Source organism: Myotis myotis, unplaced genomic scaffold (assembly GCF_014108235.1).
Source record: "Myotis myotis isolate mMyoMyo1 unplaced genomic scaffold, mMyoMyo1.p scaffold_m19_p_1, whole genome shotgun sequence".
NCBI classification, from domain to species: Eukaryota; Metazoa; Chordata; class Mammalia; order Chiroptera; family Vespertilionidae; genus Myotis; species Myotis myotis.
In genome coordinates, this window is record NW_023416313.1 from 183,517,061 (window position 1) to 183,534,375 (window position 17,315).

General features: G+C 51.3%; 1 protein-coding gene across 2 annotated transcripts in view; it reads left to right on the top strand.

Annotated features, from left to right (window-relative positions):
* The window catches only part of CORO2B (coronin 2B), a 133,977-nt gene extending 117,538 nt beyond the window's left edge, over window positions 1-16,439 (top strand). For both annotated transcript variants that reach the window (XM_036305910.1, XM_036305916.1), the window contains 9 exons: window positions 4,308-4,457; window positions 5,012-5,176; window positions 7,107-7,223; window positions 7,348-7,452; window positions 8,006-8,102; window positions 9,798-9,910; window positions 10,262-10,352; window positions 10,531-10,670; window positions 14,478-16,439. In XM_036305910.1, coding sequence (XP_036161803.1) covers window positions 4,308-4,457; window positions 5,012-5,176; window positions 7,107-7,223; window positions 7,348-7,452; window positions 8,006-8,102; window positions 9,798-9,910; window positions 10,262-10,352; window positions 10,531-10,670; window positions 14,478-14,609 — 1,110 coding nt within the window. In that variant the 3' untranslated portion in view covers window positions 14,610-16,439. The remainder of the gene's footprint in view (window positions 1-4,307; window positions 4,458-5,011; window positions 5,177-7,106; window positions 7,224-7,347; window positions 7,453-8,005; window positions 8,103-9,797; window positions 9,911-10,261; window positions 10,353-10,530; window positions 10,671-14,477) is intronic.
* The last annotated feature ends 876 nt before the right edge of the window (window positions 16,440-17,315 follow it).

The following is a 17,315-nucleotide window of genomic DNA, read 5'->3' on the forward strand; positions in this document are numbered from 1 at the left end:
GCTTGTGACACCACCCAGGGACGCTCAGGTACCTGGCTGCTCAGGAATTAGGCTCTGGGGAAGGGTTCATTTTTCTGAGACACCCCAAAGCAGCGGTCCTTTGGGCCTCGGTGACCAGGTGTGACACACACAGCCTCTGGCCTCCTCTGCCCCCTGCCAGCCTGCTGCACACCAGCCAGGCTCACCTGCCGCAATCTCCCCAACTACTGTGCTGAACCCACACGCACTGGTCATTTTTCTGTGTCCCCACCCTTCCCCACATCCCCAATTGGTATTTTTTTCAAACCTGGGTTGATATCCTCTTTTTTAACCCTGCTTCTCCCGATCCTCCCACCATCACCCCCAAGACTGGATTTGAGGTTTCCCCCAGCTATGCCCCCGCAGGTGCTCTACTGGGTCAGCCCCACTGTATGCTGCTCAAGGGCAAGCATGGGGCAAGCTCAGCACCGTCCCATTGGCCAGCAAGGGCCCAGCTCATAAGAGGCCTGTGTGCAAGTCATGAGGCTCAACTCTGGTTCAAAGATCTTCCTCAAAGGCCAGAGGCCACTGCCCTGTCTCAGTCAACACTTTCACCCTGAATACGTGTTGTTCATGTGTGTACTCGTTTCCCTGCTGTCCTTGAGAGACAGGATGAGGCCCTGGCCAGGTGGCTCAGTTGGAGCGTCATCCTGTACAACAAAAGGTTATGGTTCAATACCCAGTCGGGTGCATACGTCTCTCACGCTGATGTTGCTTTCTCTCCCTTTCTCTCTTTCTAAAAATCAATAAAAATATATCCTTGGGTGAAGATTTTTTTAAAAAAAGAAAAAAGAGAGACAGTATGAGGTATTTATAGGCAGGACTTTTTGCCCCCAAATGCCTCCACACTGACCCATCATTCTGCCCCTTAAAGTCTCATCCCCTCACCCAGCCAGCATGGCTCAGTGGTTGAGCATTGACCTATGAACCAGGATGTCACGGTTCGATTCCCAGTCAGGGCATGTGCCTGGATTTCGGGCTCGATCTCCAGTGTGGAGCGTGCAGGAGGCAGCCAATCAATGATTCTCTCTCATCATTGATGTTTCTCTCTCTCTCTTTTTCCCTCTCCCTTCCTCTCTGAAATCAATTAAAAATATTTTTTTTTAAAGTCTCATCCCCTTGCGTCTGAAAGCTTCTCAAGCTTCCCAAGTGCACACAAAGGAGGCCCAGTATTTCTAAGAATCAAAGAAATGCAAATCCCAAACAGCGGTGCGGTGGCACTTTTAATCCAATGGGCAAAAATCCAATTCTGAAAATAGCGTTTTAGAGACCCCGGTAAAGAAGCAGACTCTGTTGGTGAAACTGGAAGAGCGTTGGGAACAATTTTACAGAAACTTTAATGAAACACTTCTAGGCAAGTGTCCTACAGGAATACTCACACCCATGCACGAACTTGTGTTACAGGCTGTGCTCATCAGAGAATGAACTGTAAGAGTGGAAAAAGCGGGCAGAAGCCAGGTGTTCACTATTAGAGGTTGATTAAATCCATCATGGCACAATCATAAAACAGATGCCCCCTGGCCACTTAAAACGATAAGGTGGATCATGTGTAGTGGTGTGGAAGGATGCCCGCTATCTGCTGTTACATGAGAAAAGTTGTGGAAGTGCATGTATAATAGTATCCATTTGGGTGAAAAAGAAAGGCACGTGTGTGTGTGTGTGTGTGTGTGTGTGTGTGTGCACTTCAAATATTAGTCTTCTCTCTTCAAAGGTCACCTTCCGCTAGTACATTTGGGGGCAAGAGGGATATGTCTTATTGGTAACTACTGAATTATTCACCAGGTCCCCACTCCAGCCTCCCACCATTTCCAGATCAGACCTCACCCCAGAAGGCCTCACACAGGGCCTTTGGAGGAAGGACCATGGGGCCTAAGGAGATGACAGTGAGGATGGGAAAGCATTAAACTGTCTCGAATTATAAACTTTTTCTTGAGCGTGTTTTTGAAACAGGATGGTACACCTTGATTGGACCTGCCTTTCTCTCCCTAAGGCCCTGTGTCTGCATGTGCAGAGCTGGGTCTTCAGGGAAACACAGTGCGAGCAATGCTCATTTCCATAGTCCAAGGGGAAAGCACCAACAAGAGAAGCCTGCCAAGGGAATTCTTCGCGGCACACCCAGTTCACAGCCTTGCTCCCTTCCTTGAGACTGCCTATAAGTGGCTTTCTTTCTTTATTTTTAAAAAATATATGTTTTTATTGATTTCAGAGAGGAAGGGAGAGGGAAAGAGAGATAGAAACATCATTGATGAGAGAAAATCGTTGATCAGCTGCCTCCTGCACAGCCCACATTGGGGATCAAGCCCACAACTTGGGCATGAGCCCTGATCGGGAATGGAACCATGACCTCCTGGTGGATAGGTCGACGCTCAACCACTGAGCTATGCCAGCCAGGCTGTAACTGGCTTTCTTTAACAGGCTTCAGAATTATAACAGGAGGTTACTATTCCATACTGATAGGACATTAGATTGTTCTCATGTTGGTCATTTAGAGTGTTTCTACGTTTTCTGTATAGGTAATGTTACAATGAACATCTTCATGCATAGAGATTTTTGCTTTTATTGGACTAGAGGCCCAGTGCATGAAATTCATGCACTGAAGGGGGGTTGTCCCTCAGACCAGCCTGCACCCTCTCCAATCTGGGACCCCTCGGGCGATGTCCAACTGCCGGTTTAGGCCGGATCCCTGTGGACATCCCTCTCACAATCCAGGACTGTTGGCTCCCAACCGCTTGTCTGCTGCCTGCCTGATTGCCCCTAACCACTTCTGCCTGCCAGCCTGATCACCTCCTAACCACTCCCCTGCCAACCACTCCCCTGCCAGCCTAACTGCTCCCCTGTTGGCCCAGTCCCCCCTAACTGCCCTCCCCTGCTGGCTTCATCGCCCACAACTGCCCTCCCCTGCCAACCATCTTGTGGCTGTGGGTGCTGCCATCTTTGAGGGCAGGGCAGTCAATTAGCATATTCCCTCCTTATTGGCTGTGGGCGCCACCATCTTTGCAATGGCATGAGTGTCATTTAGCATATTCCCTCTTTATTAGATAGGATTTTAAGAGTGAAATTACTAAGTCAGGTAATATAATAGAAATGTCTTACAGTTTCTACTAAAGATGGCCAAATTGCTTCTGAAAGATGACTGCTTTATAATACTACCAACACCAATTAAACCTACAATATATTCCGCCAACACCAGCTCTTTCTTTAAGTTGGCTATTTTAGAAGATTACAAATGGTATCTCAAAGCTGATTTTCCTGTTTTTCTCCTTACTAGCAAGGGTGGAGTTCAGATTTTCAAAAGGGTTGTTTTAAAGGTGTCCTAAGTTGTAGTCACATGTATTCTTACCTCTTCACCAGTCAGATCATAATAAATAGCATTGATGATGATAATAACAATTAGAACAAGGTTTACAATCCCTTAGTTCTGTAGAGAACTTTACAGCTTACCAACTTTTACAAGCAGTGTCTCATTTTATTCTGCCAGTGGGCAAGGCCAGGCAAAGATTTCCTCCATCTCTAGATGAAACCGTTGAGACTCTGCAGAGCCTGTTTGGCTTGATAAACAAGCCCACGGGGCTGGTGGAAGTAATGGGGGTGGGGTGGGTAGTCAAAGATTACAGAGAAACTGTTCAGTTTCTCTCCCTCTGGGGCCTCATGGTCTCTTCGCTGCCTCTCCGTGAGCCCCTCCTCCTCTCTGCAGATCATCTTTTTCTGCTTCTCCATCAGCATCATAAGCCTGGAAATAGCAGCTGCCTGCAGGCTCTGCCCATCCGTTCAGCTCAGGCTTCAACATCTAAGGAGAATCTTTGCCCCTTGGTTTCTCATCTCTCAGGAGACTCTGGACCTCCCACCTCCCAGACGGGTTTCCCTCTGCTCAGGTGTCCATCTTGGGTGGGGGACAGGATGAGGGACAGGCTATACGGTACAGACAGGAGCTGGGGCTGAAGGCAGATCTCTTAGGAGGGTGTGGGAAGGGAAGCAGAGATAGGCTTTAGAATTCAATACTAGCTCAGAGCTGCTCCATGTGTGGCCCCTGCGCCTGGCTAGTCCATAACAATAACATGCCAGTGGCAATAGCTGCCCAGGTCTAAGGTCTGCAGAGGCTTTTCGGAGCAGACCCTCCCAAGGGAAGAGAGGGGATGGCCTCTTTCCTCTTCAGTCACATCCTCGAAACTCCCCCCAGGCCTCAGCAGCTCTGCCCACCACGCGGGTGTCAGAAGCCTGGTGTGGGAGGGAGAGGCATCGGGCCTCTGCCCGCCCTGCCATCCAGCCTGGGCCCTCCGTTCCCTCTGCAGGTGCGGATCTGGGAGATCCCCGAGGGCGGGCTGAAGCGAAGCATGACAGAGGCCCTCCTGGAGCTGCATGGGCACAGCCGGCGTGTGGGGCTGGTCGAGTGGCACCCCACCACCAACAACATCCTGTTCAGTGCCGGCTATGACTACAAGGTGGGCAGCCCGGCAGGCAGTGTGGATGGGGAGGGAGAGAGAACGGCATCTTTGGTCTCATCCACTCATTTATTCATTCGCCACACACTGCTGAGCATCTTTCATGCACCCCGTCATTCCTGGGGCCCATAGGGGCTGGAAACACCCGTACTGCCTTCTCCGATGCTGATGGACTGGAGGCGAATGCCACTCCGAGTCCACACTCTCCTGGCGGGGAAAAAAAGAGCAACCAAAGCTGCTGGAGGGAAGAGAATGGAGCCCCAGTCCCTACCCCCAGGGGTGCCCTCAAAAGAGGTGTGCCAGCCACTGGGACCTGGCAAGGACATTTATCCTTCCTGCTGGTTGTGGAAACTGAGCCCCAGGACAGTAGTGGGTTTGTGAGACAGGGACGCTTCAGCCTTTGATACAGATCTCAGCGACACCATCCTGCATCCCAGCACACCCCCACCCTGCACGGGGCACCTCTCCCAGGGCCATTGGGCGTGGGCCGGGGACAGATGCCCAATGACAGCAGCAGCAGGGCTGACCCCACTCCTGCATGCCTGCCCCCCCAGGTCCTCATCTGGAACCTGGACGTGGGTGAGCCTGTGAAGATGATCGACTGCCACTCGGACGTGATCCTCTGCATGTCCTTCAACACTGATGGCAGCCTGCTCGCCACCACGTGCAAGGACAAGAAGCTGCGTGTGATCGAGCCCCGCTCCGGCCGTGTTCTGCAGGTGAAGCCCCACTTTTTTGAAGGGAAGGAAAAGTATTGGGGCTTGGGGCTCAGCTTTCAGCCTGGCCTAGGGAAAGGCCGAGCCAGCTCCCCCGTCTCATGCACCTGGCCTGCACCTCTGTTGACTGTCCCGTCTGTTCTGGGCCCTTCTTGGCTCACACAGGAACCCTGCCTTGTCCTTGGTGGAGAGGGGCTTTAGTTCTCTTTCTTGGCCACTGCATCCCTCCCCCCAGATGGGATTCTTCTGGCCTGTGCTGGGGATGAGGCTGGTGACACCTTCAGCACTTGAGTCCATGGGTGTTGACCGAGCCCCATCCTGGACACAGGAGGAGGGGTTTGGACTCCCAGCCCAGCCACCTTTGTGCACCAGCCTGGTGGCAATGCCTCCGGGCACACCAGCCCTGGGGACAACTCCAAGTGCAGAGGTTGATGATGAACTTAACTCCAGTTTTGGTTTTTGAGTCTCTTGTGTCTTGACTGCGAGGAAGGGATTAGATGCCATTTGGGGGTAAGAAATTAACATTTCTTGAGCCCCTAGAGCATGCCAGTCACCAGGAGAGATGGGAAATTTGGATTAAATTTGAGATTTACCTGCTACACAGGAAAGGATGGATGGTGACCTGGTTGTGTTTATATGGGAAGAGTCCAATATTGGGAGGCCAAAAAGCCAGCTACTGCGACTAATTATCCTAGTGACTAGCATCACGAATATTAAGCAGCATTTACTCAGTGCTCACTGTGTGGCATGTAGGGCCACGGGCTTCATATCATCCCCTCACTTAGTCCTCACGACAGTCCTCTGAGGTGGGTACTGTTCCTCTTCCCATTTCACACGTGGGGACACTGAGCTTTGGCGGGGGTCGGAGACTGGAATGTCACCGTTATGGAGGAGCTGGAGTTCAAACCCAGCTGGATGGACCCAAGAGCCCATGCGGAGCAGAAGAGGTGCCAGAGAGCAGAGAACCCAGCCTCCACCTCACACCCTGGACATGAACCCAGAGAGGGTGAGGGGCTCCTCCTCGTTACACTTTTTTGGCAGAACTTGGAACTAAATGCCAGAGCAGGTGGCACCAGCCTGGGTCTGTGCACGGCTCCGCCAGCCTCTGGTTTCTACCTGATGCTGACTCATCCTGGCAGAGGACCGTTGTGCATTAGGAGGAAAAGGAAGTGCCATGAGCTGGGAGGCAGGAGAGGAGGCAGAGGACAGCTTTGTAGGAGCCCCTGGTGTAGTGAGTCATCAAACAGCGAGCCAGCTTGAGTCCCCTGTTCTCAGGTTCCTGCCAGTAGGTTTTGCTGTGCAGGTTAAACAAGAGGTCCTGTGGAGAGCACCTGGCACCTGGCACATTGCAGGCCCTGCCCGGGGCTTGGTCAATGTTAGCGCCCCCTCCCCTGAGCTCCACCCACTGTGGGACACGGCAGAGAGGCCTGGTTTCCCAGTCTCGGGGCTCCCCTGCTCTTCAGGACCTGTATTTCTTCCCTGCGGCTGCTATATGGAGTCTCTCCCAGTTCTGGAGGCCAGAGTTCTGGCATCACGGTGTCAGCAGGGCCACACTCCCACCGGAGACTCCAGGGAGAATCCTTTCTTGCCTCCTCTAGCTTTTGTGGCTGCTGGGCTTCCTTGGCTTGTGGTCACATCACTGTAAGCTCTGCCTCCCAGGTCACGTCACCTTCTCTGTGTCTGTGGAATCTCCCTCCACCTGTTATAGGGCTCTCATAGTAGCATTTAGGACCCACGTGGATAATCCAGGGGATCCTTTATTTCAAGAACCTTAGCTTAAAATTACATCTGCAAAGTCCCTTTTTCCAAATAAGGAAACATTCACAGGTTCCAGGGATGAAGACATGGATGTATCTCCTGGGGGCCATGATTCCGTCTTCTACAGGACCCTGGTGTCCGGGCCCTGACTTACCGGCTCTCTCTGCCCCCGCAGGAGGCCAGCTGCAAAAACCACAGAGTGAACCGGGTGGTGTTCCTGGGGAACATGAAGCGGCTTCTCACGACCGGGGTCTCCAGGTGGAACACACGACAGATTGCCCTCTGGGACCAGGTCAGCTGCAGGGAGGCCGGGTGGTGGCATAAAAGGGTTGTAGCTCTGGGTGCTTTGCTGGCATTTGGGAAGGTGAGATGCCCTCCTTCCTGGACACAGGCTGATGCTGGCCGCCTCCCTGCAGGAGGACCTCTCCATGCCTCTGATCGAGGAGGAAATTGATGGGCTCTCCGGCCTCCTGTTCCCCTTCTATGACGCTGATACGCACATGCTGTACCTGGCAGGAAAGGTAGTAGAAGGTGGAGAGGGACTGGGCAGCCTGTGGGAGACCCCTCCCCCCATGAGGCCCCCACTCCTTCCCAACTTCCCTAAGAAGAACCAACCTCACCTCTCTGGCCTTCCCCTGTGCCAACCTGGGTCTTTCTTACTCTTTTTCCATTGAAACCTACCCTCAAGTCTGACACTTATTCTTACTGAAGTGACAATGTCAATTCCTTCGGAGGTGGATGGGAGAGGGTTTTACATTAGGATAAGGGTCAGAGCCTGAGGTGTAGAGGACTGTGACTAATGATGGAATTTGAGGCACCTTCCAGGAGATCTCTGACCAATATGGTCTTGACTGTCAGGAAAGCTGTCTATACACACAGACCCACCAGCAGCAGCACCACACCCCCCAGCGGGTCCCCTGTGGCAGGCCCACCAGAGGCCAGGTCTCCCTGGTCTTTGACCACGTTTGAGGCACAGTAGAGGCTCTCTTCAGCAGACCCCTGGACCAGGGCTTACTCAACCCTCCCCATGCACACACACACACCTTCCTCACCTCCTTCTCTCCTTGCCCGCAGGGAGATGGAAACATCCGGTACTATGAGATCAGCACTGAGAAGCCCTACTTGAGTTACCTCATGGAGTTCCGCTCCCCGGCCCCACAAAAAGGCCTAGGTAAGGGGTCAGGAAGCTACCCTGGCTGTTAGGCTGTAGAACAAGGGACTGGATATTTGGCTCATGAGTTACACACTCCCTCGCATAAAATAACAGACTTAGAAGGTCACAGCTCATGGGCAAGTTAGTTAGAACCCACAGGTGCTGCTCCTGTGAAAGTCACCACCCACTTGACCGGCTCATCCTCCCTTGGTGTTTGGCATCCTCCTCGATCTCTGTTCATCAGCAGCTCGTGGAGAGGGGAAGGGATGCAGTGTCTTCATTCCCATTTGCAGATGGGAAGCCCAACGCGGTTCTGACATTGGAGGGTTTTCTTTCCCTTGGGTGGGTGAGTAGGGGATGGGACAATGTGATGTGATCTGAAAGGCTGGTTGAAGATTGCTCGGCTTCTGTAGGGAGAGTGGACTCGGGAGCATGGATTTGGAAAGGCAGGAGGGAGGCAGAGAGACCAGTTAGGAGGCCACTGTGGATTTCTTGGCAAGAAATGATGGTAACTAGCGGGACCACATGACAATGGGGAGAAGAGGGTGAATCCAGGAGATGTGTAGAAAGTGGCGTCAGCAGAACTCAGGGAGAAGAGGAGACAGAGGGAGGAACCAAAGGTAAACATTTCTTATCTTCCTCACCTGCGGCCACTACTGAGCATTTACCATCAGGCGGCACTTTGAGAGGTTCAGATTGGCCAAGTAACTCACCCAGGCAGAGCACAAGCTCAGTCTGCTGGTTCCAAATCCCACTTGGGTGCCATTACACCCCTGCCCTCCAGCTCCTGGAGTGACCTTGTCTGGAAGAGCAGCCTTCCCATTCCAGTTGAGGAGAGGTAGAGCCTTGACGCATGGTCACATCATGGAGAAAGAAACTAATGTTACCTGTGCTCTTCACCTTGCCCAGCATTGAGCATCTTCACACTCAATCCCTGACTACCTTCCTTCTCTAACCAACCAATGAACCTGAAGTTCACTGAGGTCATGATTTGTCCAAGCACTCCCAACCATAAGGAGGGTCAGAGCCAGGATTTGAACCTGGGTCTTCCCTACCCCCAAGGTTGTGTTCCTAACACCACACTGCACACTGCTCCCTCGGTAGATGATCAGTAGGTGCAGCTGTTAGGGACAGTGTGGCTAACGACACACACAGACGATGCACGCACTCACATATGCACACATCTGTTCTCAGTCCTAGAAGACTATGACAGGACAGCAGACAAGCTGCATTTAAATCTGAGGGGTGCATGGAAAAAGGTTTTTCCCTCCTTCTTCTCTGAGGATCAAGGACACAGACATTTCAGGAAGCCAGTTCATTTCAGAAGGTGATGGGTTCTGTGGCTTATATTGTAACAACACTCTGTGACCTTGGACAAGCCCCTTCCCTTCTGACCCTCAAGAGTCTCATCTATAAAAAGAATGGATTAGATCCCAATATTTCTGCAGCCCCTTCCAGTCCTAAAAGACCCCAATTCTAAACCATGCACTTCCAAGAAGCAGGTCTGGCCCATGAGGCTTATGTGAGAAGTCACCACCCAGGACAGAACTGACTCATGAAGCCCTCAGCCCACCTGCTGCCCTCTGCAGGGGCCATTGCTCCAAATCTAGTGCCAACCGCTGGGGTCTCTCCCCTTGGCTGGGGACATCAGGGAGAGGGACACCTAGGGGGGAACCCCCTGGGCCCCAGGAAGCCACGTGTAACTGTCCACAGGGGTCATGCCCAAGCACGGGCTGGATGTGTCGGCTTGCGAGGTATTCCGCTTCTACAAGCTGGTGACTCTCAAGGGCCTGATCGAACCCATCTCCATGATCGTGCCCCGGAGGGTGAGTGGGGCTGGGCGGGACTCCCAAGGGCCCTCTGCCTCAAATCCTAGCTTGCTCTCCGCTGACGGTGACCCCGGAGGAGCCCAGAAGAAGTAGCCCTTTTACTGTGGACTTGGGTCTTCAGGCCCAATTTGGGGTGGGGAATGGAGGCCATTCCAAGGTGGGGGCAGTGTTGTTTGCTAATGAACTCAGGGTGGGAATTCCAAGTGGAAGACATTGTGAATGCAAAGGCTTAGAGGCATGAAAGCAGGTAACATGGTTGAAGGTCAGCGAGGAAAAAAGTCTGACTGAAGAGCAGGGGTTTTCTCAGCTGCCCCCCATCTATTCCCTCTTCCGCTCCCCCCACTATAGTCAGATTCCTACCAGGAAGACATTTACCCCATGACACCAGGCACGGAGCCAGCTCTGACCCCTGATGAATGGCTGGGAGGCATCAACCGAGGTAAGTACCGCAAGGGTGGGCTTCACGAAAGAGTGTGAGGGCTTTGCCTTCAGTCTGGCTCACCCCATTTCCCCGCACATCCTCCTGTTGGAACTTTCCTCACACTTGGCCAGCTGTCAAGCAGAGGCTGACTCAGTCCATCCATCGTCAGTGAGAACATGTCCCTTGCCTTTCTTAGATCCTGTGCTGATGTCTTTGAAAGAAGGTTATAAGAAGTCCTCAAAAATGGTATTTAAGGCTCCTATCAAAGAAAAGAAGAGCGTTGTGGTCAATGGGATAGATTTATTAGAAAACGTCCCGCCCAGGACAGAGAACGAGGTAAGGAATATAAGTTATTACCTCCACAGGCCCTGGAAGAGTGAGGCCTTTACATTTCAATTAGGGGTCAGGCCTTTAAGCCAGCTCCATTCTGAAGCCTTTTTCTTTCTGAGACAAACAGCATCAGTAGCCTGCTGTTGGCTTCCATTGCCTCTGACCCCTGTAAATAGAGGCTGGGATATCACAGGGATATTGATGCCCCTCCCCCAACCTTCACATTCACTAACCCACACAGTCACCAGGGGACTCACAGTCTCCTCGTGAACCCACTGCAGAATGTCGCTGTCATTTGCTGGTACAGGAGACACAAATTCCTGACTCACAGAGGAAAGCCAGCCTCGTGCATTACAGCGCTGCCTTCCTTCCTGGCGCTGGAGCACTGATGAGATCTGACAATTTCCTGTTCTGTGGAAGACACTGGATGTCTATGGAAATGCTCTTTGTACCATTTGCCATGGAGTATTCAGGAGCAGTCGTCGCTGGGCCCTGTCCGTGCCCCCGAGGGCTTCTCTTTCTAACCACACCCTCAGTCTGTGGTGCCAATACAGTTTAGCTCAGCCAGGACTCACAGAACGCCCACCGTGTGCCAGGCACTTGGCTTGCTGCAGCTGAGGTGGAGATGGCTGTGTAGACCCACCTGCATTGGCATCTGGCTCTCCCATTTCCTGGCTGTGCCCAAACAAGTTTCCTGACCTTTCTAAGTCCCTTTCCTCGTGGCAAAATGGGGATATGAGATGCTGTGAGCGTGAAAGAGACCGGCTCTCCCTGGCTCACATCAAGTGCTCAACGAGGCTGAATATTAGCTATCTATTGCCATGTAACAAATTACCCCAAAACTCAGTGACTTAAACCCACACACATGTGTTATCTCCTAGTCTCTGTGGGTGCCTGTGGCTCAAGGTCTCTCAAGAGGGTGTGGCGTATCAGCCAAACTGCAGTTGCTCCTGGTGGCTCATCTACTTCCAAGTTCACTCACCTGGTTGCTGGCAGGACTCACATTCTCCCAGGTTGTTGGATTGAGACTCTCAGTTTCTCATGGCTGTTGTCCAGAGGTGCCCCCTCAGGGCCTTGCCACACGGCCCTCTCCATGGGGCAGCTCACAACATGGCACTGGCTTCCCTTGGAGTGAGTGAGGAAGAGGGGTGTCCAAGATGGGTGCCACAGCCCTTTGGTAGTCTAACCTTGGAAATGACATCGTATTACTTCTGCCATATTCTACTCATCTGAAAATCACTAGGTCCATTCGACCCTTGAGAGGAGAGGATAACAAGGGGGGGCCATCTTAGAGGCTTCTTGTCACACCAACGTATGATTGCCACTATTATTCATACAAATAAGACCATTCCTGACCTCTGGGACCTCACAGTTTCAAAGTGGAAATTGACAGGCAAACTGGTAATTGTTATGTAATATGTTTATGTGCCATTATAGAGGGATGTTAAAATTTCTAGGGCTGGATGGAATCATGTGATAAATGGGATTTGCTTCTAAATAATCCCTGAAAGTTGGGGGTGGGGGGGGGGCGTGCAGGAGAAGTGGGCAGAAGCAGATGCCAAGAATAGGTGCATATCAAGGAGGAAAAGCAGTAACACGTGCCATTTGTTGAAGCTGACTGATGAGTGCTTGGAGATTCATGGTGCTATTCTTTTTTTACTTTTGTATATGTTTGGCATTTTCTATTAAAAGTTTGTGTGTGTGTACCTTGAGAAGGTAAAGGTACCTGATTTGCTTTGCTAGCCCATCTAAGCCATATCAGGAGCCTGAGCTCAGTTCTAGTACTGGTGTGGAGAAGGCAGGGTTGACTAGTATTTAAATCAAATACCATTTAGCTATAGACTTGTCTATATGAATCAGAACTGAGGACCTGGACAAGGATAAAGGATCTCTGGCCCTAGCTGGTTTGGCTCAGTGGATAGAGAGTCGGCCTGCGGAATGAAGGGTCCCAGGTTCGAGTCCAGTCAAGGGCACATGCTGGGTTTCAGGCTTGATCCCCAGAAGGGTGCGTGCAGAAGGCAGCTGGTCAAAGATTCTCTCTCAAAATTGATGTTTCTATCTCTCTCTCTCCGTCTCCCTTCCTCTCTGAAATCAATAAAAATAAAATAAAAGCTCCTGAGCAAAATATGTTACTTTAAAAAAAGGGGGGGGGGGCGGGTCTCAGAGCAGACAAAACAGATGCCACAGTCTCCCTGCACTAAAGCCTGTGCACTATCCTCACTGGGAAGAAATTCGCTCAGAGCCTGCTAACTCTGGTTTTACCCACAGCTTTAATCTTCGCAGCAGCTTGGAAGCAGCCAGTTAGAAAATGGGGCCTTAAACAGTAGACACGTTGGTCTAAGTGTAAAGCGATGACTGGTGGCTGACACGAGGGGGAGGCTTACAGTTGCACAACTCTGTAACTTTACCAAAAATCACTGAATTGTACACTTAAAATAGGTGACATTTATGGAATGTCAATTATACCTCAATAAAGTCTTTTTAAACAAAAGTTGAAAAAAATGTGCAAAGAAATTTTGAGAATTTGCAAGGCACAGGAGTGTGTATGAGCAAATAACATATCTTCCCTCAGACAAAACCAGGACTGGTTTGTTGGTATTTTTTTTAAAAACCCATTAAAGGAGGAAATCATAAAAATGACATATACATTCTTCAAACCACTTGTTTTCATTTAAAACATATACATTCATTCAACATTTTTTGATGCAGGGCCAAGACTGTTTCTTTGAGGACATCCTGGATGAACTCTGCTGTTTTTCTCAAATAATCACATTTTAACTCCAATTTCCAGTTTCTTTTACATAGAACAAGAAGAACTTAAAGTCCATCTGAAAACAAAACCCTCGTTTTTTTCAAAGTTTTCCCCAGTTTTTTAAAAAGACAACTTTATTGGGTTTTAATTCACCTGTGGTAAAATTCATCCTTTATAGTATACAGTTCCATAAGTTTTGAAAAATGTGTAAGAAGTTTCTATATGCATGTAACAACTCTCACACAATCCAGATGGAGAAAGTCCCCCGTCTTTTGTGGTTACATCACCCACAGCTCACTCATTCAGCAGCAGCACTTTTAGCATCGCCTTTACCAAGATTTTTAAAATCATTCACCTTAGTTTATATAGGACAGTAACTGTCTTTTGTACTCACATTTCAGCAGTTTATAGCATATCGAATTGAAGTATGCAATTGCAAGAGCAAGTGCGACCCTGACCCTCCCCAGGAAGTTTGAGGAGGAACCCAACTGCTTGTTGGTACCATTCAACTCAAGCGTGTGGGGTCCTCCAGTAGCCACAGCCGTCCAGGCCTCAGGGTTCGGTGGGCATCTGTCCGTCTGTTTTACAGAAGAAATGGACAGGCAGGTTAATGCCAGCAACTGGATCACTGCCCCGGGCAAACTTTGGTGTACCTGTGATGGTTCCATGTCAGCAGGGGGAAAAGGCTGGATTCCATCTGTATCCTGCGCCTCCTGAAGCAAGCATTTTCGAAAGGTTTCCATTCAGAATGGCAACTAAAAGTGTTAGGTTTGGGATATTTGGAAACGGCCCGTGCAGTGACCCAGAATTCAGCCCCGGCAGGTCTATGTTCTTTCCTACCTCTCAGGGGAAAGTAGGAGCAGTGAGCTGAGTCTGGGGAAGGGAGAGCTGTGGGGACATCAGTCACCTGGGACACTACAGTGGGGAGCAGTGGAAAGTGTAGCGGGGGGCAGCCCAGGAGGGGGGACGGGAGGGGGGTGTGGAGGTTACCCATTCAGGAAATCACCTTCTCACCTCCTTTCCCCGCCCCGCCCCGCCCTCTCTTGTCTTGGTCCCCCCAGCTCCTCCGCATGTTCTTCCGGCAGCAGGATGAGATTCGGCGTTTGAAAGAGGAGCTGGCGCAGAAGGACATCCGCATTCGGCAGCTCCAGCTGGAACTGAAGAACTTGCGCAACAGCCCCAAGAACTGTTAGCTGTCCGCGGGCTGCTTTCTACGCTGATCTCTCCATTGTTTCTACTCGTCCCCTAATTCCCCCTTATCCTGTGACCCCAGAGACAGCGCCTGGAGGGGAGCTGGGGAGAGCCTGAGGGCCCCGCCTGCCGCCTCAAGACTGGAAGCTGATCTTTGACCTCTTGACCTCATGCTAATAGGAGTCCCCGGGCTCTCCTGGAGGACCCCGCTGGCAGCCCTTTTCCTGCCACCTCCAGAATCTCGGCTTCCCCCTGCTGGGCAAAGGCCACGGATTCCCTGAGGGGTGCCCTCCGTGGACCAGGGAGCAGAGGAGGAAAGCAGACCCCAGTAGACTTAGAACTGGAACTTTTCCCTTGCAAAGGAGGCTGCTGTCAGGACATCTCAGCACCCACTGCGGGGCTGCCCGCATCCCTGATGGACCATGCTGTGGGGGCTGGATGGCAGGTGTCACCTGTTCTCCTCTCCCCTCCCCCCCCTCTGCAGCCCTGGAAGCCAGATTCACCTGACAAGGGTTGAAAGCAGCCTCGCTCCTTTCTGTCTCTTGCCCCCTCTCTCTTGTCTTCAGGGAATTAAGAGGATTGCTCGCCAAGGCCATAATGACCCCTTGCCTTCCCATGATTCTCTTCAACGCTCTTGCAATACCCTTTTCCCATTTGATTTGGGAGGCAGGCAGGGTAGGGAATGATGTCCTCATTTCACAAGTGACAGAACTGAGGGTTGCACTGGAGAGAAATGACTTACTCAGTCACCCAACAGGTCAACAGTGGACCTGGGACCTAGGGTGTTCAGAACGTGCCAGGGCCCTTCCCACTGCATCAAGATGCCAATCCCTGGGGGCTTCACCGGTGCCCAAGTATCTGTGGAGAATGAAACTGGAAGCCACTTCTACCGTCTGCCCAACACCAGTAGTGCCAATGTGTCACACTGCCTAGTTGAGGCCCCTCACACTCAGTGCCCCTCCATCTCCCTGGCCCCCATGCCCTGCCTCCACCCCCACCCCCAAGGGACTCCCTCTCAGATGAGGCCTCTTCCTCCTGGAAGTGGGGCTGAGGAGGGTGGAGTCAGGCCCTGGGGAAGGCAGAGCAGGGGTGTCTGCTTCAAGGGGTGGATGATGCTCTGCTTGTCTCTCGCCGCTGTTATCTCAGCACTCTCAGCCTTACGCTGGTAGAATGACCACAGTCCCTCCCGTCGGTATTGCACTTTAAAGTTTACACAGTTCTTTGACACATCGGATCTCATTTGAGTCTCGCATCCGCTCCAGGGGTAGGGAGCACTCCTTCCATTCTGCAGATGAAGAGACTGAGAAGTGGCCTGAGGTCACAGGACTCTTGAGACACCACCTTTCATCTGGTCTACACATTCTCTTTTTGTTTCTTTTCTCCATTTCCCACTACCCACAGTGTCCATAAACACTGTTCTTCTAGAAAAGTCACAGTTTGGGGTGAGATCTGGCCCGGGAATCAAGAAATGGGTGTCCATCCTTCTCTCTCGCTGGCTAGGATCTACTAGACACGTTGTGCTCCACACCGGCTTTGCCCATGGCCACCGCAGAACATCCACCCGCAGAGGTCAGGGTTCCCTCCAGGCACCCTGGGCAGGGAAAGCCCTCGACCCCTGGGGTTTTCCTCCATGACCTTTCCACCCTCTGGGCCGGCTGAAGCAGGGTCTCCTCTCCCCCAGCCCCCTGCAGCTAGACAGTGTTCGCTCTCATCTCCTCCTCCCCACACTTCCTGAGCTTTTTTTCTTCCCCATTGACCTTTGTGGTCTTTCTGTGATTATTTATGCTGCCTCCCAAGGATAGAATTGAAATAAAATGTTTTCAACTTATCAACCCGGACATGGCCATGTCACTGCACCCCGGGTGCTTCCCGCTCTTGGTTACCACGGTATCTTGATGGCCAACTCCCCAGCCCAGTGCCTTTGCCCTTCTGGGACAGCAGACCACATCTGTATCTGCGGATGTCATTTCAGACTCTCATTCACCTCCGAAGGCTTCTGACTCTCAGCACTATTGGCATTTGGAGCCAGATAATGCTTTACTGTGAGGGCTGTCCTGTGTACTGGAAGATGGTTAGCAGCATCGCTGGCCTCCACCAATCAGATGCCACAGCAACCCCTGTCCGATTGTGATAAAAATGTCTCCAGATATCACCCAGTATCCCCTAGGGCAGTGATGGCGAACCTATGACACACGTGTCAGAGGTGACACGCGAACTCATTTTTTTTGGTTGATTTTTTCTTTGTTAAATGGCATTTAAATATATAAAATAAATATCAAAAATGTAAGTCTTTGTTTTACTATGGTTGCAAATACCAAAATATTTCTATATGTGACACGGCACCCGAGTTAAGTTAGGGTTTTTCAAAATGCTGACACGCTGAGCTCAAAAGGTTCACCATCACTGCCCTAGGGTGTCAAAATAGCCCCCACTGTTCTACAATTAGTCAGCAGGCATCTGCTCTGTATCAGCCCTGTGTTGAGATCTGGGGGACACCAACATTTCACACTGGAATGATATTTCCATTCACAAAGCACTATCCCATGTACTTGACTGTTGATCTTCATTCACAGCAGCTCTAGGTATAGTCTAATATTGTCCCCATTTTCAAGAAAGCGGTCAGGTTCAGAATGGTGGCCTGCTCAAGGTCACTCAGCTGGTGTAGTGGGGAAGACATCCAGGGATGTGGCTCTTATGAGCCAGAGCCC